The sequence below is a fragment of the Mixophyes fleayi genome, chromosome 9 (genome assembly GCF_038048845.1).
Source record: "Mixophyes fleayi isolate aMixFle1 chromosome 9, aMixFle1.hap1, whole genome shotgun sequence".
Taxonomy (NCBI): domain Eukaryota; kingdom Metazoa; phylum Chordata; class Amphibia; order Anura; family Limnodynastidae; genus Mixophyes; species Mixophyes fleayi.
In genome coordinates this window covers 81,257,021-81,284,667 of record NC_134410.1, presented here as the reverse complement: position 1 = coordinate 81,284,667, position 27,647 = coordinate 81,257,021, and the positions used below count along the sequence as shown (strand labels likewise).

Here is a 27,647-nt window from a genome sequence, read left to right as displayed (position 1 = left end):
GTGTATGTGTGATGCAGAATATAGCTGGTTACTTACACTTTTCATGGACACTGACCAGTTCTAGAGAGCTGGTGGGCACTGGAAACAAGGATCACAGCTTGAAAGGGTCCACAATGGCTCTCCTCACTAGGCCACAAGGAGGAAGTAGTAGTAAATGCAGTCACCTGGTACATATCAGGACACTCTGCAAACAGTTGGAAGGCTCTGGACTGCCTCTGTAATGGACCTGTCCTCCCTCTAAATTAGACCTGGACTCCCGCTGGCAGCTTGATCTCCACCTCTGGCTGCTTATTCTATGGTACTTGCAATCCCCACTCTGGAAATGACAGTTCTCACTCTAACACTGGCAGTTCCCTCTGTAATTCTGGCAGTCCTGCCTAATAACCTGGTAGCCCCCCCTGTTAGTTTGGCAGTTGTTTCTGCATAACTGGCAGTTCTCTCTGTTACAACTGCAGCTCTCTCTAAGGGATATATAGCCTTGCTCATTGCATTGTGTCTCTCTGTAATGGCATTATCTCCCTAACTGTGTGTCTCTCTGCAAATATCTTCTCCACAATATTCATTCTCCCAGTGGCTGTTTTGCTTCCTGGCATGATCAGTGGACTTGACTTCACTGTCTCTCCTCATTTGGTTTGCTTGATAATGCTGCAGTCCAGACTCCAGTCCCTCTTCCCTGGCCATATTCCCATGTTTCTCCTTCCCTGGCACAAACCTCTGTGAGTGGTAAGCCAAAGCCGTATTATGGGAAGGGCACATGCCTCTCCTGTAACTCGGCTCTGGCCTGCTCCGTAATTATATCTCCTGCATTAGGCTAAATGATGTCTCTTGCATTAGGATAAATATTGCATAATACTGCAGTCCCTATAATTCTAAATGGGGGCTGCTCACCTCTGAAGATGGTGTTAACTGCACTGTTCTATGGGAAGAGCATCTCAGAAGAAGGATCCTAGGATTCCTCTCCATCAGGCTTCATGCACTTCCCTCCATTAGATAACGAAAATGACTCTATGCATGCACAGTACAGGTTCTGGGTCAGAGCCTGGAGTTTTTATTAAGGTAGGGTCATCGCCGGGAAAGTCTCTTATAGGATGAGTTGTCTCGCCATGACTTTTTGATAAATGACTGCGTTATTTACTAGAGATGGGCGGGCTCGATTCCCCGAGAACCGAACCCACCCAAACTTCAGGTATCCGAGTACCGATCCGAGCAGGCTCGGTACTCTGGCGCCAATTCGGATTCGAAATCGAGGCAAAACATCATTGTGACATCGTCGGATCTCGGTTCTCGCAATGTTTGAAATGCATAAATAGCCGCCTCCACAGCAATCCAGCACCATTTGACAGAGGGAGAGAGAAGGGTTAGGTTACTGGCAGCATTAGAGCAGGGAGAGAGCACTTCTTATAGCACTTCTTATAGCACTTCTTACAGCACTTCTTACAGCAGGAAGAGTGGAGTATAGAGGAGGCATTTTTGCAAACATTACCAACTGTTTGGGGTATCATATTCCCTCCACCAGAAACTATTTTTTGCCTGCATAAATAGTAATATACCAGCATATTTCTGAATTTGCACTACATGTGCTTGGGGTGTGGCATATTGCCTAAGGGTGTGCACCGGCCACTTTTGGGGTTTTGGGTTTTGGGTTTTGGGTTCTGATTTTTTTTTAAAAAAGCATAAAAAGTGCTAAAATCCATATTTTTTTTTTTTTCCACTCCTACACTATTATTAACCTCAATAACATTCATTTCCACTAATTTCCAATCTATTCTGAACACCTCACAATATTGTTTTCAGTCCAAAAGGTTGCACCGAGGTAGCTGGATGTCTAAGCTAAGCGACACAAGTGGGCGTCACAAACACGTGGCCCATCTAGGTGTGGCACTGCAGTGGCAGACAGGATGGCAGTTTGCAAGAGTTTGCTAGAGGTGCAAGATGGAATTGTCCTTGGGCCCTCCCACCCACCCTGATGTTGTTGAAATAGGACATTCACACTTTAACAAACCAATCAGGAACAGTGAACGTAGTTTAATCTCTGGTATTAATATTTCTGGACTGCAGGAACAGTGAACATAGTTTAATCTCTGGTACTAATATTTCTGGACTGCAGGAACAGTGAACGTAGTTTAATCTCTGGTACTAATAATTCTGGACTGCAGGAACAGTGAACGTAGTTTAATCTTTGGTACTAATATTTCTGGACTGCAGGAACAGTGAACGTAGTTTAATCTCTGGTACTAATATTTATGGACTGCAGGACTATCTCTGATCGAGATCGTGGAGGAAATTGACGAGGAGGGTGTTGCCGGTGTGGATACAACAGGACCAAGGGATTTAGGTGTCCCTGGACTGCTGACGGTCCTAGCCATAGGTCCTGAACTAAACACTGAATTATGAAGGTTCTTCAGGTGACGTATAAGGGAGGTTGTCCCTAGGTGGCCAAGATCCTTGCCCCTGCTTATTTGAGCTTTACATAAGGTACATATGGCCATACATTTGTTGTCCGGATTGGGATAGAAATAACTCCAGACCGAAGAGGTGGATTTTTTGGTCTTCTGCCCAGGCATGACGATAGGCTTTTTCATCCCATGGACAACAACTGTTTCCCCCCCTGGTGCCTCATTTAAGATAACCACATCAGCATCCTCCTCGTCAAGTTCCTCCTCAGCGCCAGCTACATCAATATCCTCCTCCCGGTGTACAACATTGACACCTTTATTAGCCAAATCTGTAACCGGACTGTGGGTGATCCTTCCAGCATATGCAGAGGGTGTGCTGCAAATAGTGGAAGGAGCCACCTCTGCCCGTACAGTGATGGGAAGGTCGGGCTTCGCAACCACCAGCACCCTTGGACTCGCCTTGGGAATTTGTGATGACATCTCTTTAGAAGGCAGAGTTGTTTGCTGTGTTGTTGCTGACAGCATTACTCTTTTAATTTTTTTGAGGGGGGGAGGAGGAGGGCTTAGATCCTTGGGTGAAGCTGAACCACTAGTCATGAACACGGGCCAGGGCCTAAGCCGTTCCTTGCAACCCCGTGTCGTAAATGGCATATTGGCAAGTTTACGTTTCTCCTCAGATGGTTTTCATTTTCTTTTTTTGCTAATTTTAGTGAACTTTGGCTTTTTGGACCTTACATGCCCTCTACTAGGAGATTGGGCATCGGCCTTGGGAGACGACGTTGATGGCATTTCATCGTCTATGTCATGACTAGTGGCAGCAGCTTCAGCATTAGGAGGAAGTGGGTCTTGATCTTTCCATACTTTATCCTCCAAATTTTTGTACTCCATTATAGTTAAATCTCTAGTACTAATATTTCTGGACTGCAAGAACAGTGAACGTAGGTAAATATTGCAGTACTAATATTTCTGGACTGCAAGAACAGTGAACGTAGGTAAATATTGCAGTACTAATATTTCTGGACTGCAAGAACAGTGAACGTAGGTATTGCAGTACTAATATTTCTGGACTGCAAGAATATATTGCACTAGAATTTTTTTTTATACTAATTTTTTTACTTTTTTTTTTTATCTGTTTTCTATAATTTTTGTTTTATTTTTGTAAAATTTTTTTATGATTTTTTAATAATTTTAAAATAACTATGGACTTAGCAGAAAAAAGCACAGGACAAAAGCACCACTGGACTCAGCAGGACAGAGCACAGGACAAAAGCACCACTGGACTCAGCAGGACAGAGCACTGGCCAAAACACCACTGGACTCAGCAGCACAGAGCACAGGACAAAAGCACCACTGGACTGATCAACAGGACAGAGCACAGGAGAAACTAACTAACCACTGGATTAAGCAGGACACAGGACACAGGAGCACCACTACAACCTCCCTCTTCCCTGATCTCAGCCAGAATGAAGATAGCGGCCGCAAGCGGGGAATTTATGACATCCGAGTCTCGTGAGATCCGACACGAGACTTGGAAGTCATAGCCTCGTTTTGGATTCATTTCGCCGCCGGAAATACCCGAACAGTGCTCGGATCCCGTCGGATCCGCACTGTTCGGGTGGGCTCGAATTAGCGAAATCTGATCCCGCTCATCTATAATATTGCCCTGTTCCAATAAATCTATTTTCTGGTGCTGACTTATTAGATACCAGCAGTATACATTTCTGAATTTGTACTACAAGTGTTTGGGGTGTCAGATTTACCCTCTTAGAAAAAAACTATTTTTCTGGTGCTGAATTTATTATCTAGCAGCACTATATATTTCTGAATTTGCACTACAAGTGTTTGGAGGTGTCAGATATTCCCCTGTGTGAAGAAACAATTTTTCTGGTGCGGAAAGTATTATCTAGCAGCACCGTATATTTCTGTATTTGCACTACAAGTGTTTGGGGTGTCAGATATTCCCCAGTTCTGAAGAAGCTATTTTCTGGTGTTGAAATTACTATATTTACCTATTTCTATTTAACTACAAGTGGAGGGTGTCAGATACAGACAGACACCAAACTGCCTTTGTCCATTTCTATTTAACGCACAGGGCTAGATTTACTAAGCTGCGGGTTTGAAAAAGTGGGGTTGTTGCCTATAGCAACCAATCAGATTATAGCTGTCATTTTGCAGAAGGTACTAAATAAATGAAAGCTAGAATCTGATTGGTTGCTATAGGCAACATCCCCACTTTTTCAAACCCGCAGCTTAGTAAATATAGCCCACAGTCTATGCAGGCTGGGTTTTTTCTATTTAACTACTAGTGTAGGGTGTCATATACAGACAGACACCAAACTGCCTTTGTCCATTTCTATTTATTGTACAGTCTTTGCAGGCTGCTCCTTTTTCTATTTCACTATAAGTGTAGGGTGTAATATACACCCAAAGACGATGGCTACATTGCCTATAGTCAAAGATGGAGAGGAAGACACGCAGGCTTGTCTGTAGAATTTGCAGGCAAGTGTTACATTACATTGAATAAATATGATTTTCTATAGCTCTTTTTACACCGTTGGCTGCCACCCTGGATTGGTGTGTGTAGCTGTAGAATTAAGGACGGCCTACCAGGGATTAAACTGTATTTTTACTAATTTGCACTAATAAGCTTTGGGTGTACACTAGAGCTAAACAGAAAAAGATGCTTTGGGCATTTCTATTGATCGTACAGTTTTGCAGGCTGCTTTTTTTCAATTTAACTATAACTGTAGGGTATAATATACAGATAGACACCAAACTGCCTTTTTTGCTATACATTTCGATTGCTGTTTTTAGTGCGTTGTCTGGCACCCTGGATTGGTGTGTGTCTGATAAAAGCACACATCCCAGGGGTGTCAGCGCTTGTTGACATTTATTAGCTGTAGAATTAACTCACTTATCCAAGAAACAGGTGGAGCACTAAATTAGGTTATTTCAGCCCAAAAAAATTGTTTTGTTTTTTTTAACAAATTGCAAAGCAAAAACAAAACCAAAACACGCAAGGGAGGTTTTGGCAAAACCACAACCAAAACCAAAACTCAAAGGTAATCCAGATCCAAAACCAAAACCAAAACACAGGGGTCAGTGACCATCTCTAGTTATTACATCCCTTATTGTTGCGATAAGGGATGATAATTAACGGGTTGGTGGATAAATGTGGTCAATAATAAACAGGCAACAAAGTGAGCATCAACACTTGGATAGACTAGTAAATCAGGTCAAGTAAATTCTGAGGATTTTCTGCTCAATGCACTCCAGAACAGAAGGTAAGATTTACATCTAGTAGATTGTTTCTGTGCCTAGATATTTTCTGTTCTGGAATCTGGAGAGTAGAAATCCCAGGGATATACTGCCAAAGGGCAGAGCTTTCATCTCTGGAATTTCTGATGGAACTAATGAAAGCAGCCATCCTGAGGACACTGATGTGGCCTGGCTGCATCCTCATTAGCCTATTTACACAGGTATTTTACTTGGACAGCCTAACCTCACCTGACTTATACTGTAGGCTCCCCTTACCCTATGCTAACATCCACATTCTGGCTGGGTAACTTAATTTCACTTGAAAGAAACAGCTTGAATAAGTCCTTGCTTTAAGATGTTCCAAAGGGCCTCCTTAAAATCTTTCTACATCTGCATTCTGCATGGTACCACCAACACCAAGGCGAAACAAAGGCAAATGTAAATAAGCTAAATAATGTCTTAATCTTTTCTAGAAGTAAGGTAAAAAAGGAGCAAATTGTCTCTTGGACAAACCATGTTACAATGCAAGGGGTGCAAATTAGTTTTTTATTTAGCACATAAAATAAATACTGGCTGTTTTTTCATCTAGCACACAAATACTCGATAGCTTTATTTTTACGCTGACATTTGGTTTTGCTAAGATGCAGTTACTCCTGTTTTTGACCTGACTTTCCCTAATGAATCAGGCCTCGTATGTTCATTTTGCGTGCCTTAATGAATGCGACCCTGTATGAACAGTCTTTATTTATGTAAATAATGTAAAACAAAATAGCAATTATACATTACATTTGAACATTATATTTGAAAATAAATATTTAAAGAAACGATTATACTGTTAAGAGTTGTTGTTTTATTTTATGCTCTAATAAAAGTTTTATTTCTTGTGATGTGACCGTTAATTGTACTTACACAAGTCCATATACTGCAGTCTGTTCTGTTTCTCTATCAACGGCAAGTACTGTTTGGGCAGAGCTTACTTCCACCAAGATTCAAATCGAAAAGATTGCGATAACCTTGGATTTGAACATGGACTGAATTACGCTCAAATTGCATGATCATTTTAAAAGCTCAACTTACGTGCAAGTTGTGTTCAGACATGAATCAGCCAAATACGTGTTTTTTTTCTTTATAACAAAAAGACTTGTTGAGCCGTGAAGGGGGTTAAAATAGATAAAACTGTGTTATTTCTTGTGTGTGTGTGTGTGTGTGTGTGTATATATATATACATATATATATATATATATATATATATATATATATATATATATACATATATATATATATATATATATATATATATATATATATATATATATATATATGTATATATATATATATATATATATATATATATATATATATTTATATATATATATATATATATATATATATATATATATATATATATATATATACATATATATATATTTATATATATATATATAGGAGATGCTCACTGACCCCCATGTTTTGGTTTTGGTTTTGGATCTGGATTACCTTCGGGTTTTGGTTTTGCCGAAACCGCCCTTGCGTGTTTTGGTTTTGCTATTTTTTACAAAATTTAATTTTTTGGGCTAAAATCACATAATTTTGGTATTATTTTGTACCTACATTAGTATTAACCTCATTAACACTAATTTCCAGTCATTTCCATTTATTTTTTAACATCTCACAGGTCACAATATGCTTTTCATACACTTTCAGCCAAATACTGCAGCCAGCTGGCTGGATGTTAAGCGACAGAGCAACAACACAAAAACACTGCAGTTTATATCACATCTAGAAAACATTGCCACACACCAGTGTCAAAAACTCACAATAGAAAAGTAATAAAAGATGGAATTATCCTTGTGGCCTCCCACCCACCCATATGTTGGATCTTACAAAGGACATGCACACTTTAACAAACCAAGCACTTCAGCAACAAGGGCTGCCACTTTTGTGGCTGAAGTGCTTGGTTTGTTTGGGCCCCCACTAAACCAGCTATCAATGCCCTAAAGGCAGGTTAGACCAACAGTCCTGTCAAATGAATTCTACACTGTCAAGATATTGTCGTCATCAACTTCAGCATCATTCTCACCCTCATCAGTGTGTACATCATCATCACAGACTATTAATTCATCTCCGCTGGAATCCACCATTACAGAAGTGTCAGTACTTGGATGTATTTGCCAGTAAAGGCCTTCCTCGTGGAAGATGCAGTTCATTTTTATGAACATCATCTTTTCCACATTTTTAGGAAGTAACCTCCTACGTCGATCACTGACAAGGTTCCCGGCTGTGCTGAAAACTCTTTCTGAGTACACACTGGAGGATGGGCAGCTTAGGCATTGCAAAGCGAGTTTGTACATGGGTTTCTAAATTGCTTGATTTTCCTCCCAGTATGGAAAGGGACTGTCTAACATGTCGATTTCAATGAACTCTTGAAAATAATCCTCCACCATCCTTTGCATGGTAATAGTAGGATCGGATGGAGTTATGGCTGAGGACACACTTTTTTTTCTACATTCTTTCAAACCAGACCAGATGTCAAACTGTTGTGGGCTTCCACCTGTGTTATCCCTGCTTCTCTTTAGAAAGTGCAATTTCTTACGAGCAGCAGCTGCCTGAAAAACTGATGGAGGAGACGCCATCAAGCCATGGACCACTTGAGCAGTGAACTTGCTGACCAGGAGCTCCTGGCATCTCTTCAGGTCTTGGTCAGTTGGAAGCAAAGAATCTATGTAGGTCTTAAACCTAGGATCAAGCACAGTCGCCAAAACATAGTGATCCGACTTCAAGATTTTATTAACTCTTGGATCATGGCGAAGCGAATTAAGTACATGATCTACAAGGCCAACATACTTTGCAGAATTGCTTTCTTTCATCTCCTCCTTCAGTTTGTCAAGCTGCTTTTCCAAAAGTCGAATTGAGGGATTGACTTGGCTCAAGCTAGCAGTGTCTGAACTCACTTCACATGTCACAACTTCAAATGGTTTCAGCCCCTTGAACAACATAGAAAGTATTCTCCACTGTGCAAGACTGAAATACATTCCCCCTCCTTTCCCAATGTCATGACTTGTGCAATAAACTTGTATGGTTTTGCGCTGTTCCTCCATCCTCTGAAGCATGTACAGGGTGGAATTCCACCTTGTTATCACCTCTTGCTTAAGTTGGTGGCAGGGCAAATTAAATTGTTCTTGTAGCTGCTGCAATCTCCTACATGCTGTGGCAGAATGCCGGACATGTCCTGAAATTTTACGGGCCACCAAAAGCATCTCCTGCACCTCACGGTTATTTTTCAAGAATCTCTGCACCACCAAGTTTATTGTGTGAGCAAAACAGGGAATGTGATGGAATTCACCCAGCTGTAATGCTCGCACAATATTGGTGGTGTTATCAGAAATGACATATCCTGGGGAGAGTCCAAGTGGTATAAGCCATGTATCAATGACATACCTTAGTTTTCTTAACAAATTATCAGCTGTATGCCTGTTAGTGAAGCCGGTGATACAAAGAGTAGCCTGCCTGTGAGAAATGTTATGTAGTGGTGTACATGCTGCTGCTGTTCCTGCTTGTGAAGGCAAATCACCAACCCAGTGGGCTGTCACAGTCATATAATCTGTTGTTTGCCCACTTCCACTTGTCCACATATCTGTGATTAAGTATACAGTGAGTAGAATGGCATTTTGAAGCCCAATTATTACATTTTTATGAACGTTCTGGTACAGTTGAGGAATAGTTTTTCTCGAAAAATGTTATCGCAATGGAATTTGGTAACGGGGACACAAGACCTCAATTAACTGTGAAAAACCAGCTGCGATAATAGTGGATATTGGATGCAGATCTAACACTAGCATAGTCGCCATGGCATCTGTGATCCGCTTTGTGACTGGGTGACTGCTGCCATACTTGCTTCATCTAGCAAAAGATTGTTTCATAGTTAATTGTTGTAAAGTACTAGTAGTCTGCTTCTTGGGCTGTTTATGGGAGGAAGATTCACCCCCAGCAGCAAGACCAGCAGCAGCAGCAGTAGGCCTAACGGTCACAAAATCTTTGCAGGAATCCTTGTATGGGGAGGAGTCATGTAGCCTAAGCGGCTTGGATGCAGGACTAACTCCGATCGCTAATGAGGATATTGATGAGGATGGTGTTGTCGGTGTCGATTGCAGGGGCCCGTGATCTAGATGAGAGCAGGGAGCTAGCTGATGCTGGACTGCTTGTTGTTATTTTGTGGGAATAAGTTTCGGATTTTCCCAAAAGCTTCCCATGAACTCACTTCAAATGGCATAACATGGATGAGGATCCTAAATGGTTTATGTCCCTACCTCGACTGACTGTGGATTTACAAACGCTACATATGGCTACGCAGCTGTTGTCAGGATTTTGGTAAAAATAATTCCAGACATAAGAGGTGAATTTTTTTGTCTTCTGCTAAGGCATGACAATGGGCTTCTTGCTATCACTGTCAACAACTGCTTCCACCGGTACAGAACTTACAGAAACAACATCATCGTCATCAACATCCTCATTAGCGCCGTCATCAGCTACAGAAATATCCTCCTCATCCTCTTGCAATTCCAAAATAGCATCCTCAATTTGGGTATCACCGGCTACACTAGGCCTGCCCATGCACACATCAGAACATATGCTGACAGGGGGCTTCTTTGAGAGTACTGTATCAAAAAGGTCAAGACTCTCCTCAGGTATTTGTGTCATATCTGGATCAGAACCAACATTTTCTTGTAAGACCTTGCTACTTTCTTCCTGCTCTGCTTTTACACTTGGAAGTATGTGGGCACCACTTTTGTAGTCACAATGACAAGGTCTTCCATTGTCATCACTGACTTTACAAGAAGATGTCTGAAGTAAATTTGCAGAACTAGCCTTCCTAAAGTAAGTTGAAGGCCTGAATCTTTCCTTGTTACTGCGTGTGTAGAATGGCATGTTGGTAAAAAAAAAATTCCGCCACTTAACTTGGCCTTGAGTAAAGGTGATTTTTTCTTTACTGAGGTAAAAGGTGTTTTTTTACATTTTTGTTTCCCTGACTTACAAACACTATGCACTTTAAGAAAGGCTTTAGCAGATAATGTAGAGGTAGAGGGATTATTATTATCATCATCTTGACTGGTGCTTGGTGCTCCTGGTTTTCTGGGGACTGATGGGAATCCATAGTTCTGGCACAGAACAATTTGAGTGTAAAGAACAATGTTAGCCTATTAAAATTTTATTAAAAAAGTGCAAAATGCCACCTATCCGAACTGTGGCTGAGTTGTGGAACAATACAATTTCAGTGTAAAGAACAATACCAGCCTATTCAATTTTTATAAAGAAAATGCAAAATGCCGACTCTCCTACTTGTGGGTGAGCTCTGGCAAAGTACACTGTGAGTGTAAAGAACAGTACCAGCCTATTCAATTTTTATTAAGAAAATGCAAAATGCCAACTATCCTAATTGTGCATGAATTGTGGCACAATATAATTTGACTGTAAAGAACAATAGTAGCCTATCAATTTTTTATGAAGAAAATGCAAAATGCCACCTCTCCTAATTGTGGGTGAATTGAGGCACAATTCAATTTGACTGTAAAGAACAATAGTAGGCTATTAAATTTTTATAAAGAAAATGCAAAATGCCAACTCTCCTAATTGTGGGCGAGCTCTGGCATAGTGTACTGTGAGTGGAGACTGGAAAGAACAATAACAGCCTATTGAACTACAAAGCAAAGCCCTGTGCCACCTCTCCTAATTCTGGCTGAGCTCTGCAACAGTACACTGTGAATGGAGACTGGAAACCACAATACCAGCCTATTAAACAAAGCCCACTGACACCTTTCCTAATTGTGGGTGAGCTCTGGCACTGGCAATGTGACTTGAGACTATCACTATACTAACCCTGCCTAACTACACTAGACCCTATCAAAGATGCTGCTATCCCTTCTCTGTCTCTCGGTGAAATGGCGACGGAGCTCCGTTTCGGGCGTTATTTAAAGAATCAAAATCTTGCGAGATCCGTCGAGACAATGATGACGTTTTGCCTCGTTTCCATGCCCGAACTCGCGCATGGAAACAAATTCGGGTGGGCTTGCCCATCTCTAATATATATATATATATATATATATATATATATATATAGTTTTATACGGTCCTGTGCATGTTGTTTTAGGTAGTTAAAACATTTTTTTTTTGTATTTACAAGCATTTATTGAACCACAAATACATATCAGATTTTGTAAACCACGCATTGAAGTCTCTGACAAAATCTGCCCATCTTTTTTATCTACCATGTAAAAATAAACTAAAGCTCTTACAAAACAACAATATATGTAAGAAAACATTAAGAAATCCTTACATATCGAGAAAATGGTATATGACCAAGGGGTATATTTACTAAACTGCGGGTTTGAAAAAGTGGAGATGTTGCCTATAGCAACCAATCAGATTCTAGCTTTAATTTATTTAGTGCACTTTACAAAATGACAGCTAGAATCTGATTGGCTGCTATAGGCAACATCTCTACTTTTTCAAATCCGCAGTTTAGTAAATATACCCCCAAGTATGGTAGTGACATCTTCTTTCAAAGTAAATCATAATATTCCATTCATAGACCCAAGAGACAGCCCCTTTCACATACAGAACCCTAGGTTAAGCTGCTTTTTTTATGAAACATGTTTACATGCTTTCAAGAGTAATTATTCTGGAAAGTACTTAGTATGATTTGTAGATCTCCATCTGTTGACATTAAGGGAAATTCTTAAGTCTAAAATATTCATTGTTCAATAGACACAGTATTCAGTTATTTTAAATGATCATTTTGTCACTGTATGGCGTTTCAGTATCAAAATCTATGGATACCACATAATTACACTAAAGCAATATATCAATATTTTCAGTTCACACTGATGAATACTTGCATTTATTCAGAAAATTTACATTATGTTGAACCCATCACATGACCTAAGTCTTTCACGTAGAAATATATATAAATATACAATAGTAGTGGAGTGCCAGAACAAGTTAACTGAAGATGCTGAGATTAGAGTTCCCAGTTATACTGGTCTTCAAACCAATGGGAACCCAAACTACTGTAAGCTGAGTTACTCAAACCACATAGACAATATTACATAGTTGTTAACTGGCCACCATCAGTTAGGTAAATGTATCAATATAATGGCATGACCTTCTTTACCACTGTCAGCCAATGGCTATGAGGCAGTGGCATTCTTCCTTCAAGTCAGCATTAACTCCCTCTTAGCATAGAAGAACAGAAACCTAGGAGATCATGCCATAATGGAGAGACTATCCTCCACATTTTCTTAGTTTCAAATAACACAAAAAGGTCCCCTCTGTAATATGCAATTTTTAAACCTATATGAGAAAGTTCAATCCATTTTATGGAAATATGTTTGGGGTAATATATATCCAAAGTAATTTTTGACATCTGCTGAAATTACAGATCTCTAACTATCAATCCACTGCTGATCAAGCATTTTAATACCCAATATTCACTTGTGACATTTAGGTAAGATAGCCAATGTGCACAACCTTCCCTCTTATGGGCTTTCAATCAGGCAGTTGTCAGGATGCCTATTAGATAGTGTTCAGCAGCAGATGGTGAAGTGTGGAAATAAATGGAGCTTTAGTCACTTATTTATAGCTTAGTTTCAACTTTACTGACTATCATGTGAATAGTGGGTTAGATACAGGGTTTGCAAAGACTTTAGTTTACCTCACAATTTGTGCAATTTTTGGAACTTGTGACTAGATGGGATTTTATTATTTCATCCTTAATATAACTGAAAAAAAAGTGACCCCCCATAAGTTAATTATAAATGAGTTTTAAAATCTCCACACATCGCTTATTCCAGCCTCAAACCTCCCTATAGTACTATATGGTGCGGTTTTAAGCACTGAGTTGCTGGAAATTTGACGTAATGTGCAGCAATTTCAAACCCGGTTTTTAGTAAATCTAACCTTAATAGTGTCTTTTGTCCCTTCCTGGCAGTTTTCTGACTTGTGGAGATGTAAGGTGTACGGGATAGAGAAAATAGACCCCTACTGATTCTACTGCAAAATGGGTCGGGGGTAGTAGGGACAGAATGAGATGGCTTAAACTGGGGTTTGACAGGAGCAGATGGTTTTTCTTTCCCTTTCACCAACAGATGGCATGAGTTTGACAAGATTGATATTGCTATTATAACCCAGGGACAGATGCTCCACAGCTGATTCTCCCACTGCTCTCTAGACACTTACAGGCTTGAATCAGCTCTGGATAGCTATACAGATTTCAGTAGTAGGCCATTTCCCCATCTTGTTCTCTAGCAGAATAGAATGCACAGATTACACCTAGATGACATCAGTCGACTCTCTTTCTGGGTCTTTCACCAAACCCTGCACTGAACCCAGAGCGTTCTGCCTCAAGTTTTTTTGCACCTTTAAAGTATTTCAGGTGCTATTTTAATGTACAAAATTACAGCACCTTTTCTTTCTACACGTCTTTGTCATCACCATGTCACAAACACTCTCTGACCCATTGAATAACATACACAAATGAAACCCACACTCTTGCCAACTAAGATAAAGATTTCATGCGAGGGAGGCTTCAGATGTCGCATATACCTTACCAGTAATGAATTGAAAGGGCTGTAGCATACATTGCTCAAGATGCCTATCCGATTATGTTCTGCATTTGACTTTAGAAATAAAACTAATGACTGTTTGTAGTTTCATTTCAATGTTGCTGATAACCATAGGGAGAATGGGCTTGGTGAGAGGCTTATATGCTTTTAGAGCTAGGAGATTACAACACTATGTAGATGGTGTTTTAGGTACAGGTGACTGTGTAACAGTATTGCCACTGTGGAGGCTTTATTCTTTAAATTAGTGGGCATAGGAAAATTAGGCCTAATTCCAGATTTCTTTCCAGCAATTTCTGGACAGATAATAAACATAAACCCATTTGCCATACAATTGTAGTTATATCGTTAGATGTATTAGATATGTTACTTTACTTCTTACAAAACTATATCAAAAATATATATTCTCACAATCAAGAATTGTGTGAAGTCTTTTCACCTCTGTCCGTGACAGTGACAACATCCCTGACCCTAGCAGAGTTTCTTCTGTGGAGCCTGTTAGCTGTTTGTAAAAAGGAAGAGAACATCTAGATTAGTGTTAGGTTGCTACACATATGAATTATACAGGTTTGTAGAGCTCCCTTAAACACTTTCTTCCACCAGATATAGTCTCTGCACAAATGTGCAATAAATGTATTAATTCAATTAGTCACACAGTTATTTATTTTTTAACATTTATTTATACATTGCCAGCATATTCCATAGTGCTTTACAATTGGAAACATACACAGTAATAAGTACGAGACTTTCACCAATGTCGTTCTACTTGCAAGAAATGTTCTTGAAGGCATCCTGATACTTTAATGTGCTATGTCTGACAATGAGATTTACGCAGATTGTGGAGAGTAGCTGGAGCCACTTGGTCAAGGCCTGTATATAGGACGGTAGGTATTTGATACATGAGTTTAAGTGCCCCATATATCGTATTGATTAAGCCAGATTGAAAGGGTAAAATGTGCTTAGTGGACTAAATGATCCAGTCACACAGCAATATATGTCTGAAGGTCAGAGAATTGTTTGAGTATCGAAAGAGAATAAAATTAGACTGGGTATTAAGAGACAGACAAAAGGTAAGCGGGGCCTGCTTGCAAGCTTATAATCTAGGACAATAGGAAGATGATAAATGAGGTAGGGCCTATTGGTCCTGTATGTTTGTCCAGAGCATTTGAATAGGAGTAGTAGATAGCAGTATATGTGAGGAAGTTATTAGAAGTACAAGACTTTCCCCAAAGTTGTTTCTACTTTGCAAGAATTTTTTTGAAGTCATTGTAAAACTTTAGTGTGTCACAGGTGACATTGAGGTCAAAGCGGAGTCTGAAGAATAACTGCCGTATCAGGAAATGAGAATGTAGAAGTTGTAGCAGAAAGGTGGAAAGTTGTTGATTGTTAATAGAACCGAGATTTCTGGGAGGAGGTCTGGTAGAGGCGACAGCAGAGAAGTTAAATTAATGGAGGAGAGGTGATGATCCAAGAGAAGGAAATATGTTTTAAAGAAATTTAGAAACTGAATATCTGGAGACAACAAGATCAAGAGAGTGGTCATCCCAATGAATAGAGTCAATTGCACTGGGAGAGGCAGAAAGAGGAGGTTAGAAAGTGTACTTTGTAGGATCAAGGAGACTGTGGATAATCAATGGGGAGAGTGAAATCACCCTCGATGATGGTGAGGTCAGAAGATAAGAACTGAATCTTATTTTTGCTTTAAGCTTGTGGTATAGAGGGAGCATTGTATTTACAACTTGTGCAAATCAGTGATGTCGCTAGAGGCCCTGTTGGAAAGTATGAGCTGGGCTCTTCCTAACTCGCCTGCATCCACTCCATTGCCCAGTATATAATGTAGCCTCAGTCTGACTTATTTATATTGGACGACGGAAGCTGAATTGAACAGAGACACCACCTTTTTGTTACGAGCTGCGGTGGTGCCTCTAGCCGCCGCGACTCACTGTTTCAGGCTGGCTGTGTCCAGGCCATCTCCATGACGACCGGGATATCACTTTCGGCTAAGGCAACGGCCGGAACGCTCTGCTGCTGAATCGTCACGTCCTGGTGTGAGGGGCAGCTGGACACGTGCGCAACCTCCCTCAATTAATTAATTAGCCTCCTGAGGCTGATTTAGTCTGCTGTGCCTCCTTTATTTTGATTGGTCCTGTCGTGAACATAGAGAGCCTGCAGTTATTTCTAAGGGAAAATTCATAACTGCAGTGTAAATATGTTGTATCAAATGAATCCATTGATAAGTTAGTGTAACAGTTAAAGACGCAGAGTCTGATGTAATTGTGTTTGATGGCTTTTTACATCCCAGTGTGAGGAGATAAGCCTGCCAATTTTAGCAGCTTCCAGGATGTTCGCTTTAGAAACTTGAATAGACCTTGTGGTGCTAATCACAGCTGGAGATCCTGGGTAGGCAGCATGTGAAAGCCTATACAGGTATATAGAAATGTGAACTTGAATGGAAATTAATTCATTCTTCATATTTTGGGAAATCTGGATGCCACTCTGTACTGAGGGGCCAAAACCACACAAGGGTCTTGAAAGATAGATACCAACTACACAGGGAACAGCCATAGGCACATGTATTTCAGGATGAGATTCGATATTGTTGTAATTCCATTATGTTTGGTATTTAAACGTGCGGGAGAATGTGACCGGTTTATTGAGGGGGGTGTTATTTCTCTGAGATATATCTGGGAAGAATTACCAACAGGTCAAAACTTAGGAATAGTTTGACCAAACCTGAGGTAACACCCAGGGGACATTTCCGCCCCCACATTAGCATTCACGCTGCCCCTGTGAATGCCGTCCCATTTGAGTTTGCTTAAAAACCTGTGTCTGGAGGGACAAAGTGTCAGCTTCTTGGGGAATCAATCTAAATGAAGGACTGTCCATCTTTCCTGCCTGCCCCAGGCATACGGATTATTATTTGTAAGTAATGCTCTGTACTTTCATCCCATTTATTTTATAAGAAACAATTGCACTATATTTGTATGTATTTCATTATCTTTTTATCTTAAGCATTGTGGATGTATTTTCCATATTAAATTACACTTAATAAGTTCTAGTCTCTGTGGTCTTACGAATTCACGCGACAGTTTGGTCCAGACACTACCTAATTGAAACTGTGCAAACCTTGTAGTTTATGTGAACTCTGATTAAAGTAAATTGTGCTAGATTAATGCTAGGGAGAACCGAAGGCTTCCTAAATAAGAGTGTCAGCTCTTGTCCGAAAAACCTTGGTGGTGGTAATTAGTATCACAAAGCTAGTGTGTGGCATAGGGAAGGATTTAATAATTTTAGACAGACCAGGTGGTTGTTGTTTGGTTAACCATGTGCCACATAAGCATCACGCAGACTCAGGTGAGTGCTGTTCGTGACAGGTCCCTCTATGTATTTAAGGCATATATTGTTCAGTTCCTGGATGCTAACCTTCTCCTGTGCGCTGTGCGTGGTCCTGTAATGATTTTTTGTGTATGACCTTTGACTTGTTTCCTGGACTGCGATTCTTTGCTGGTGGCCCTGACCTTTTGCTTGTTCCTTGGATATCCTTTTTTTCTGCCGGCCCTGACCCTTGCCTGAACCTGACCTCACTGCCTGCTTCTGTCCTTTGACCCCAGCTTATTCCTGACCACTCTTATCCCCTGTCAACACCTCCTATCCCTAACTTCAGTGATATTCATAAGCCTACACTATGCTGAGTTTAAGACCTGGGGGCATCTGAGTACCTATGATCGTAACATGCTCTGCGGGAAAGGCAGCTGCTATAGATGAAGACCTCTCCACCTAGTTCTGCAAGCTTTTGATAATCAGCCATTAGCCATAACTTTTGCACAAAAACAGTTTTGCAAAGAGACTCTACCCTTTTGCACAGTCTTTCCACACCTCCATTGCATAGAGACATCACACACTCTCTTTGCACAGATTCACTACACTCCTTTTGCATAGATTCACCAAACGCTCTCTGCACAAACTCACCATACCCCTGTTGCACAGACTCACCAAACCCCCTTTGAACACAGACAGTCATATTTGCACAGAGACAAACATTCTTTGCACAGATAGAGCTCACCCAAACTACTGGAATCCCTCCTAATTACCATGTGCCATTTTGAACCTTTGCATGATTGTGCTGATGTTTTAGATACATGTAGAGATATGAGTATCTCTGATAGTAGAGTTACTCATTGTGTTGTGTCTCTCTGTTCATAATCTCTATTGTCAGAGATGCTTACTTCTCTGCAGAGGACTGGCACATAGTTATGTAGGACAAGTAAGCCTCCCCCCCACGGAAACTGTGTCCACAGGCTGCTACTCCCTTACTTTACAGCAGTCAAGGTAGAGAAGAAGTGCCCAAGTGCCAGTGGTGTTTGGTGCTTCGACTTTCTTAGACAGGCAGTAAAGATGCTTTTTTAGGGCCCGCTTGCAGTTGTGACCATTGCTGCCCCTATTACTATGCCACTGGCGAAAACTGTGGGCAATGATGACGAAGAATAATGTGCAGAGTCACAGCCAAAGTAGATGTGCGAAGTAATGGCAATAGAGCTAAATCAATGTACAGGTATGAAGTACCAAAAACATACAACATACAATATTTTTCTTTATTCACTCTCTCTTCTGTAAAAAAAAGCACATAAGTTAAGATTATACAAGATTATCTGTGAGTATGTCTGGTGGGGAAGTATGTTAGCATGATATATATGTAGTATGTATGTATGATTTTCAGGGAAAGGGGAGGAAAAAGCGAGGGGGTACTGAAACCAACTACAGAGATCCGATGGTCCAAAATCAAGCTCTCATAGGGCTAAGCAACGAGTTACAGGTGATATATACATCTATAGTTCTCCACACCACTTTGATGATGGTCACTCGCTAAAGTAACACATAGTTTACTACTCTAAGGTCAAGGGAACTGTCGACAGAGGGAGAGCCCTCCCCTTCTGAACTCCTGGAAAAGGGACAGGACGCAATTCTCCCACAAGGTGGATGGGGATATGATGTGATTACACTCAATGAACACTCAGTGGTCAGGTGTGTGATGACACAGCGTCATTGTACATTTTGACCCACCCATTTGAACAGTTAAATGCCATCCTCAAGTTATGTCCACTTATTTTTATACCTTTTGAAGGATAGGTTTCAAAAATAGTATGGTAGGAAGGGAAAGCAAGCTAGACGATAACCACGGGTGCTGGTAGTAGGGTAGTAGTGAGTGGTAACCCCATCCAAAAAATAATAATATTATAGTGATCTTACATTACAGGGGGCATTCTAATAATCTCTCTACATTGCAGAGAGCATTCTAGTGATCTCTCTACATTACGGAGAGCATTATAGTTGTACAGTTTGTGATGCTTCCATTCAATGAAAAATCACAATGAAACCAAATTTAATTTTGAGCAGTGTTGCAGCATTTCTTCTTAAGACACATCAACAGCGGTTACAAGTATTGACACCACTTGTTGCTATGCCTGGACAGTCAGAGAGACTGCTTGGCACTGGACAATGTTAACTTTTAACAATTTTCACAGCAAAACAATAAGGGTATTACCATGGACCAGTTGTCTGAACAGACCACACAAACCCAGGGACAGGGTAGCTAAAATGTATGGGCAGCCGGATCATAGTCTCACCATACTTCATGGCCTTATATGTGTTGAGTTTGTATGCTCTCTGTTTGTGTGGGTTTCCTCCAGGCGATCTGGTTTCCTCTCACACTCCAAAAACATACTGGTAGGTAATTGGCCGCTATCAAATTGACCCGTTTGTGTTAGAGAATTTAGACTGTAAGCTCCAATGGGGCAGGGACTGATGTGAGTGTGTTCTCTGTACAGCGCTGCGGAATTAGTGGTGCTGTATAAATATCTGCTGTTGATGCTGATGACTATATGACTTCAATATTTATGATCGGGTGCACCCTTCCCACAAGTGGATAGTTATTATTATCCAAGCCTTATTAGTGCAGTGATTTGAGTGAAAGTGTATTGGACAACCTAGTGCGGTCTTTTCCTTTTTAGTTCCACGACTATATGACTGTCTGAGAGTCCATTTTCAATACCAGGAATCATATGATTGGCTCCTGGGACCTTGATGTGTGCACAAAGTGGATGGTCAAATGATGATGATGATAATGAAAGAGCTTTCACAAATTCAGAGCTGGTGCCCTGTTAGATTTCTGGGGAATGCTAACATCTGAAATGCTCCTATCTGTCCAACTAATTCTAAGCACTGCATAAAGTACACTTTACAGTAGGAGAGATTAGTAGGGAAGAGTTGAGTGTGAGAGAGGTTTTCAAAAGTGAGTGTGTGTGTGGGGGGGGTAATTGGTAGGATTAGGGGGTGCTTGCTCAGAACCTGCATTAAAGCACAGTACCCCACAGTTACATGACTTGGCTACTTAGTTATGATGTGCAGCTGTTTTGTTATTCCATGTGTTATGACAGCCAGAAATGAATCCCACAGGAAAATTAAATCAGCAAGAGTAAGCTATGTGTGTTTAGTGCTGGATATGAGCCCAAATAAGTTGTTGCCTTGCTGCCTCTCCCAAGTACCAGGCACACACTCTGAACACTCACTGTACAAGCATTATCTATGTCACTAATATTTCATGACTTTCCCTAGACATTGGCATGGACTACACATACGTGCTACTAGAGTTAGTGAATGGTTAATACACTGAACACGTCTATGATGTTCAGAAATTGTTGTTCCCCCTTTTAATGCATGACATATCTCTGCTACTATATCACAGTTTGTCAAATGCAGTTGAATCTTCAACCTGAAAAGCAAAATAAAGAAATCTGGTCACATGGATGCTATGTGGCAATGAACTTTTATTTATGTGACCAGCACAATGTTGCTCCCTTATACATAGTACTGACCCTTTAAGCTCATAGGGGAGGAGAAAGAGGTAGAGGAAACAAGGAAGAATAGGAAATAATACAGAGGGGAGATTGAGCACAGAGGCAGGGACCAGACTGCATCTTCCGACTGTGCTCACATCAGCATCATTAAGACACATCTCTGCAGCAGAGCCATTCACCGATGGATAGAGAGATGGAGAAAGAAGAGAGAAAAGACTAGACCGATAAAACAAGAATTATGGGATAGAGGAATAGATGAGTTGCTGAGACAAATGTAACAATGAAAAGGAGATACACCTAAAGAAGGGACAGAACGTGAAAGAAAAGGACATAGGGAAGCATAAGACAAGGGAGGGATATACATTGCTGGCTGCTTTGTGTGGTGTTTGAATAGAAGAGAGGGATAGTGAGAAGCAGAGAGAAGGAGGGAGGGAGCTGTATGCAGGGGTGATGTGAGGAGGGGTGTCAGCACAGAGACGTATGTGAACAGAATAAGGCAGTGAGATAAGAGGGTACCAGATACACAGGGAGGGGAGTGTGAATGGACCATTGCTGACTGGTTGTTCGCTGCATAGCAAGGCCAGAATAGGGAGAGGGAGTCATTAAAAAAGGAAGAGAGACGATACACGGAGGTGGGAGTAATAGAGGTTGCGAGAAACAGGAGAAGTGTATAAAAAAGGGCAGGTGGGTTAAAACACAAGGAGGGCAAAAATGTGAAAAGGAATAAAAATTAATGGGGGACATAGCAAGGAAACAGAAAAGGCAGTAGAGGGGGAGGACTGGGATGACATAAAATATATAGTTAAAAGAAGAAAAGAGAAAAAACAGGCAAAAAGAGAAAATGGGTGAGAGAGAGCGAGCGATAATATTGGGGGGTTAAAAAAGGAGGGAAGGAAAAGTACGTGACAGAGAGAAATAAGAGATAGAAGGAAAAAAGATTGGAGGGTAGAAAATAGACAGAGAGGGAGCTAGAGAGGGAGGGAGAGATGGTGAAGCCTGCAGACAGACAGAGGTGATGTAAATACCTGGAGGGGGGAGCAAGGGAGCGAAGAAAAGAGGGAAGGAAAGAGAGAGGACAAGCTCCTGCTGCAGAATGATGGGGAACTCACCGCACAAACAGAGAAGCAAGAAGCATCACAGAATGCAGCCGGCAACAGGTACAAATCTCCATCTTGTTCCATCCCCACCCTACACCCACATCTGGAAGTCAATTTGATTATGTTGCGAAGATGTTACTGACAGGAAAGGGATTAATGCACTTGTGTGGGAAGAGATTGTAAATACTGTTATGTGTGTGAAAATATGGTACTTGAAATATTGGCACCAATATAAGCACAATAATTTATAGATGCCATTCATTATCAAGATGTCCCTTCCCTCCCCAAAATCCATATCATAAGAGTCTATTCAAAGCCTACATCAAAAATGTTTTGGTGACCCAAGCTCCGCCTCTGGCATGTGAGGTCCACCCTAATCACACCTCTTTATTTGCATTGCCGACACATTAAATTGCAAACCTCTACTTTATATAACATGCAGGCATGTTTTATCAAGTCAATCAGCACTAACCAAATATAGCAACAGGAAGAACATATGCACAACAAGAAAGCACACAAAAGTGTAAGTGACAAATAAAAAAAAAGACCTATTTAACAAACTTACATTGCATGTCTATCCACAGCAAACATACATTTTGGATAAATTATCATAACCTTATTAAATAAAAATAAATAAAATAGAATAAAGTCATTAATACATTAATACATTTAGAGTTAATATATTTACATTTCCAAAATCAGAACTAAGACAAACAAAATGTGTTGTATGATCTGACAATAGACAATTTAATCTTACATCCAAGCCATTTTCTAGCACAAAAAAATCTGAATATTATAACCTATTGAAAAAGGAACAGGAACATTTTTTTAATTATCAACTAGCGTATATGATTATGTATGAAACGATACAGCTAAGATTGAATACTGCTATTCTCTATAGACAAGGAAACAAAAAACTACCCTTCATACTAATATTGACAACCTCCTAAATACCTCTAGTTTAAAAGGACAGTCCTTCTTACCTTCCAAATTATCCCTATTTGGTGCCTGATGTATAGACTTGTATATAATAGACTTTCAGTTGGTTATTTTATGCAATATACTACATCGACTTTGCGAATATATGTGGATGGTGTGGTTTTGTTGTCTTTTTATCTATGGAAATTAAATTGTGTCTTATATACATGCACATGTAATAAAAAGCATGCTGGTTCTATTTATCAATTTAAAAGTTTTTCTGGTCAATTGAAAGGTTGTGAAGTATGATATTGTGGTCAGTTGCCTAACACATCAGGAAGAGTGACACCTGAATTCAATGGAATTTTAGAACTTTTAATATACTAGGTATTAGGAAATCTAGTATTGCCATGGAAAAAAGTCACAATTAGACAATATGGGGGCATATTTTCTAAACTGCAGGTTTGAAAAAGTGAGATGCTGCCTATAGCAGCAACCAATCAGATTCTAGCTATCATTTATTTAGTACATTCTACAAAATGACAGCTAGAATCTGGTTGGTTGCTATAGGCAACATCTCGACTTTTTCAAACCCACAGTTTAGTGACTATACCTCCAGGTATCATATTAAAGGACATTGTCTTGGAGAACTATTCTTTCCTCATATTATCTTTCAATAATCACTATATCAGGCATTTGCGGGCTGCTAGCAAAATGTTTATATCTAAACAAGATCTAACAAACAGTTTTTCAAAAAATTAGATTTAAATTTGTATAGAAAACTTATGTAAATGGTATAAAGGGGATTAGACCTTGCCATTTCCACTCCACAAAAGGACACAATGTTCACACCAGGTCTGAGCTGGCGGAAATCAGGTCTTGCCCTAAAATTTTAATGGGATTCAATTTGCATCTTCATTTTGCACTTTGACAGTGAAATACATTACTAGGGACACTTTGTTCAATGTAACGCTTGAAGCACACAAAATCGCCATATGCAATAAAGACAAACCAGTTGTCTCCGCCATTCTAATGATGCATATTAGTCACACACCAAGTAAGTTTTTTTTAATGAAAGCGCTGGTTCTACCATACTAAGAAGTTTCACTCTTCATGTGACGTTTACACTTTTGCGGTTTACACGAATAGCCAGATGCATTTCTTGTTTGTGGAAACATCTTCCAAGAGTAATGCGTTGGCATGCACTTTGATGTATGCATGGTGTACATTCTAGGCACACGGGTGCTAAAATAAAGGTTTTTTTGTTGCACATTATGGGCCAGATTCAGAATGGAAAGGAAGTGTAAGAGTACTATTGAAAAAGTCACATGCGTGTGTATGCGTATATATGCCATTTGCAGAGTTGAAGTGGAGTCTAAAATGAATGGCAGATGTGTCTGCTTGACACCAGTCTCTTACGTCCAACTTGCGAACATGTACAAAAAACTTTTATTTTATGTTACGAATGCAATTGCTTTGAAGCATCCTTTAAACTTGAATAATTAAATTAATACAGCAGGAACAACTTTCCGATATGCATACAGAAAACAATTGCAAGTAGTTCATTAGTTTGGGTGTTTGATCATCATCATCATCCGCTACTTACCTGCACAGGTAAATAAAAACGCTCTATCAGCCATATCTGCAACTATGTCCCAGTGTGAATCCATACACAACTGCTGGAACACGCCGTTACTATACATTGCCTACATTAGAACACCCCTTCCCATCCAGGTCTGAATAGCCGCAGTCGCATATGTTCAATTTCTAAGCATGCGCAGTGCAAAAAAACGCAATCATACACTACCCAAATGGATGTTCATCTCACTCTGAATCAGGCCCTAAGTGTGCATAATACATTACATTTTTTTAGATATAAATCATGAATGTAAAATGATAGAGTAAAGGTTTTCCTATTATAGTATTAAAGAGTGAAGTGTGAAAATCATCTCCAGTTTATGTAGACATGGTGTGTAGTAAATAACTTTCAATTAGGTCTACTCAAAGCCAATTTGTTCTTTGTTATCTGGATGTTAACAGCTGGCCGTACATTGAGGGTACATATTTGTGTATGTTGATATCTGAATTAACCCGGTCGTTCAGTGTTTTCTGCATAAACCATCCGTCTTGATTGACATTGTGATTTGCGATCTAATAGGTCTCTAAAATCCGAATCGTAGTGTGTAAGGGGACCTTAAAACATCAACTCACCAATACGGAATCTGTTCTATGCCCAGCTCCCATGCCCCTCCAAACTTCTCAAGCAAATTACCTACACTCGCCTCATACGTTTCCTTTCTGCAATCATCCTATTGGATCCTCTTCAATAAGGCTTTCGCTCTCAACACTCCACAGAGACTGCACTGACCAAGGTTGTAAATGATCTGATCACAGCTAAAAATAAAGGTGATTACTCTTTTGTAACTCTCCTGGATCTCTCTGCTGCATTCGACACTGTTGACCATTCTTTCCTCATACAGACACTACAATCTCTAGGTCTTATCCTATCCTGGTTCTCTTCCTACCTATCTAATCGCTCTTTCAGTGTTAATTTCTCCGGAAAAACCTCCACTCCGCTTCCTTTATCAGTTGGAGTACCACAAGGCTCAGTCCTAGGTCCTCTGTGTCACGGCAATAGGGTTTCTGGGATTGTTTCGCGACCCTTGGGGCTAGCTGTGGCAGAGATATAGTGGAAACTGGGAGGCCAGATGAGTGTCTTGCTCATAGGGATACCTCTATTCCTGTATACCAGACTATAGGAGGAGGAATGCTGGACTGGACTCCGTACTGGAATAAATGACTGTAATCTGGACCTGATGGACTGGAATCTGGATGTGGGAACAGGGAGGACCTGACCCTACAACCAGAGACTCAATACCGCCAAGAACTCAAAAACTCAGAGGAATATAGTACCACAACTAGGACTGGGAAGAGTCAGAACTCAGGCAATGACAATACAGGGGGTGGCAACCTCCTGAACCAAATAAGCCTGGAGCTGGCCCTGGACAACTCAGAACTCAGAACCTGAGGTAGGCCTGGAACTGGAAGTCGGTACCCGAGATACAGAGATGGCTCCAGAAAGTGGATGACTCAGAACAACAACCTACTACCCCAGATAGCCAGTAGGAGAGGCAGGAACAGATTGATGAGAGGAGGATCCACACAGGAGATAACAGTTGGAAAATGTACACAAGCAGATAGAATGAAGGTGAATCCACACAAGGAAAAAATAGCCAAAGTATTTATTTCAGCAAGCAGAGTGAAGCTGAATTCAAACAAATGGTTAATGGTTTAAAGTTTGTATCACAGCAAGCAGAATGAAGCTGAATTTTCACAAAGGGTTACTGGCTTGAAGTCCATATAACAGCAACATGATAAAGCTGAATTCACGCAAAGGGTTAATGATTTAAAGTCCATATAACAGCAACAAGATGAAGGTGAATTCACACAAAGGGTTAATGGTGTAAAGTCCATATAACAGCAACAAGATGAAGCTGAATTCACACAAAGGGTTAATGGTGAAAAGTCCATATAACAGCAAACAAGATGAAGCTGAATTCACACAAAGGTTTAATGGTTTGAAATCTACACAACAGCAAACAAGATGAAGCTAAACTCACTCAGAGAGTAAATGGTTGAAGTCCATGTATTAGCAACAACATGAGGCTGAATTCACTCATAGGGTAAATAGCTGAAATCTGTACACAGCAGGCGGAAGGAAGCAGCAAACAGGATGAAGCTGAATTCACACGAAGGATTGATGGTTGAGATCTGTATACAGCAGACAGGATTAAGCAGTAAACAAACAGCAACTGTGGTAGTCTGAAACCAGGAAGTAGGAAAGTGTTGCACTGGCAATTTGCTGAGTGAAGGAGGAGACTCTATAGTCTGCAGAGGAAGCTAATTGGATCAGGTGTTCAGACTCATCGGGATGTTTAGCCAATGTCTCACCCATGATGACAGCATCCAATACTGCAGACAGAAGCCACACTTCTCCCAGGATAGAATGCTGCATTCGACCAAAAGGAAGAGTGGTGTAAATAGGACTAAGACCCCGATTCCTTACACTCTGCTATTCTCTATCTACATCAGTTCTCTAGGAAGACTAATAAGCTCCTTTCGATTTCAGCATCATCTCTATGCGGATTATACACAAATTTATCTATCCTCTCCTGATCCCTCACCATCTGTGTTGTCTCGCCCTACTAACTGTCTTTCTGCCATTTCATCTTGGATGTCCTCTCGCCAACTCAAACTCTATCTTTCAAAAACAGAATTAATAATATTCTCACCCAAGAAGAGAAGATTACTGCCTGACATTTCTATTTCTGTTGACAACATAAACATAAATCCCACCCTGCAAGCTCGCTGCCTAGGTGTAATCCTTGACTCGCAACTATCCTTTGTTCCCCACATCAACTCTATATTCACATCATGCTGCATACATCTAAAAAACATTTCCAGAATACGTACATATCTCACACAAGACACTGAAAAAACTTTAATTCA

At 40.3% G+C, this 27,647-nt stretch overlaps 1 protein-coding gene across 4 annotated transcripts in view; it reads left to right on the top strand.

Annotated features, from left to right (window-relative positions):
- Nucleotides 1-27,647, top strand: part of NHSL2 (NHS like 2) — a 290,614-nt gene that overhangs the window by 132,037 nt on the left and 130,930 nt on the right. Inside the window, exon 1 of one of the 4 annotated variants that reach the window (XM_075184583.1) lies at nt 21,184-22,280. The exons of the other annotated variants lie outside the window; for them this stretch is intronic. Within the exon in view, the coding sequence (XP_075040684.1) occupies nt 22,217-22,280 (64 nt within the window). The 5' untranslated portion in view covers nt 21,184-22,216. Of the gene's footprint in view, nt 1-21,183; nt 22,281-27,647 lie in introns of those variants that run through there. 4 annotated transcript variants of the gene reach the window in all.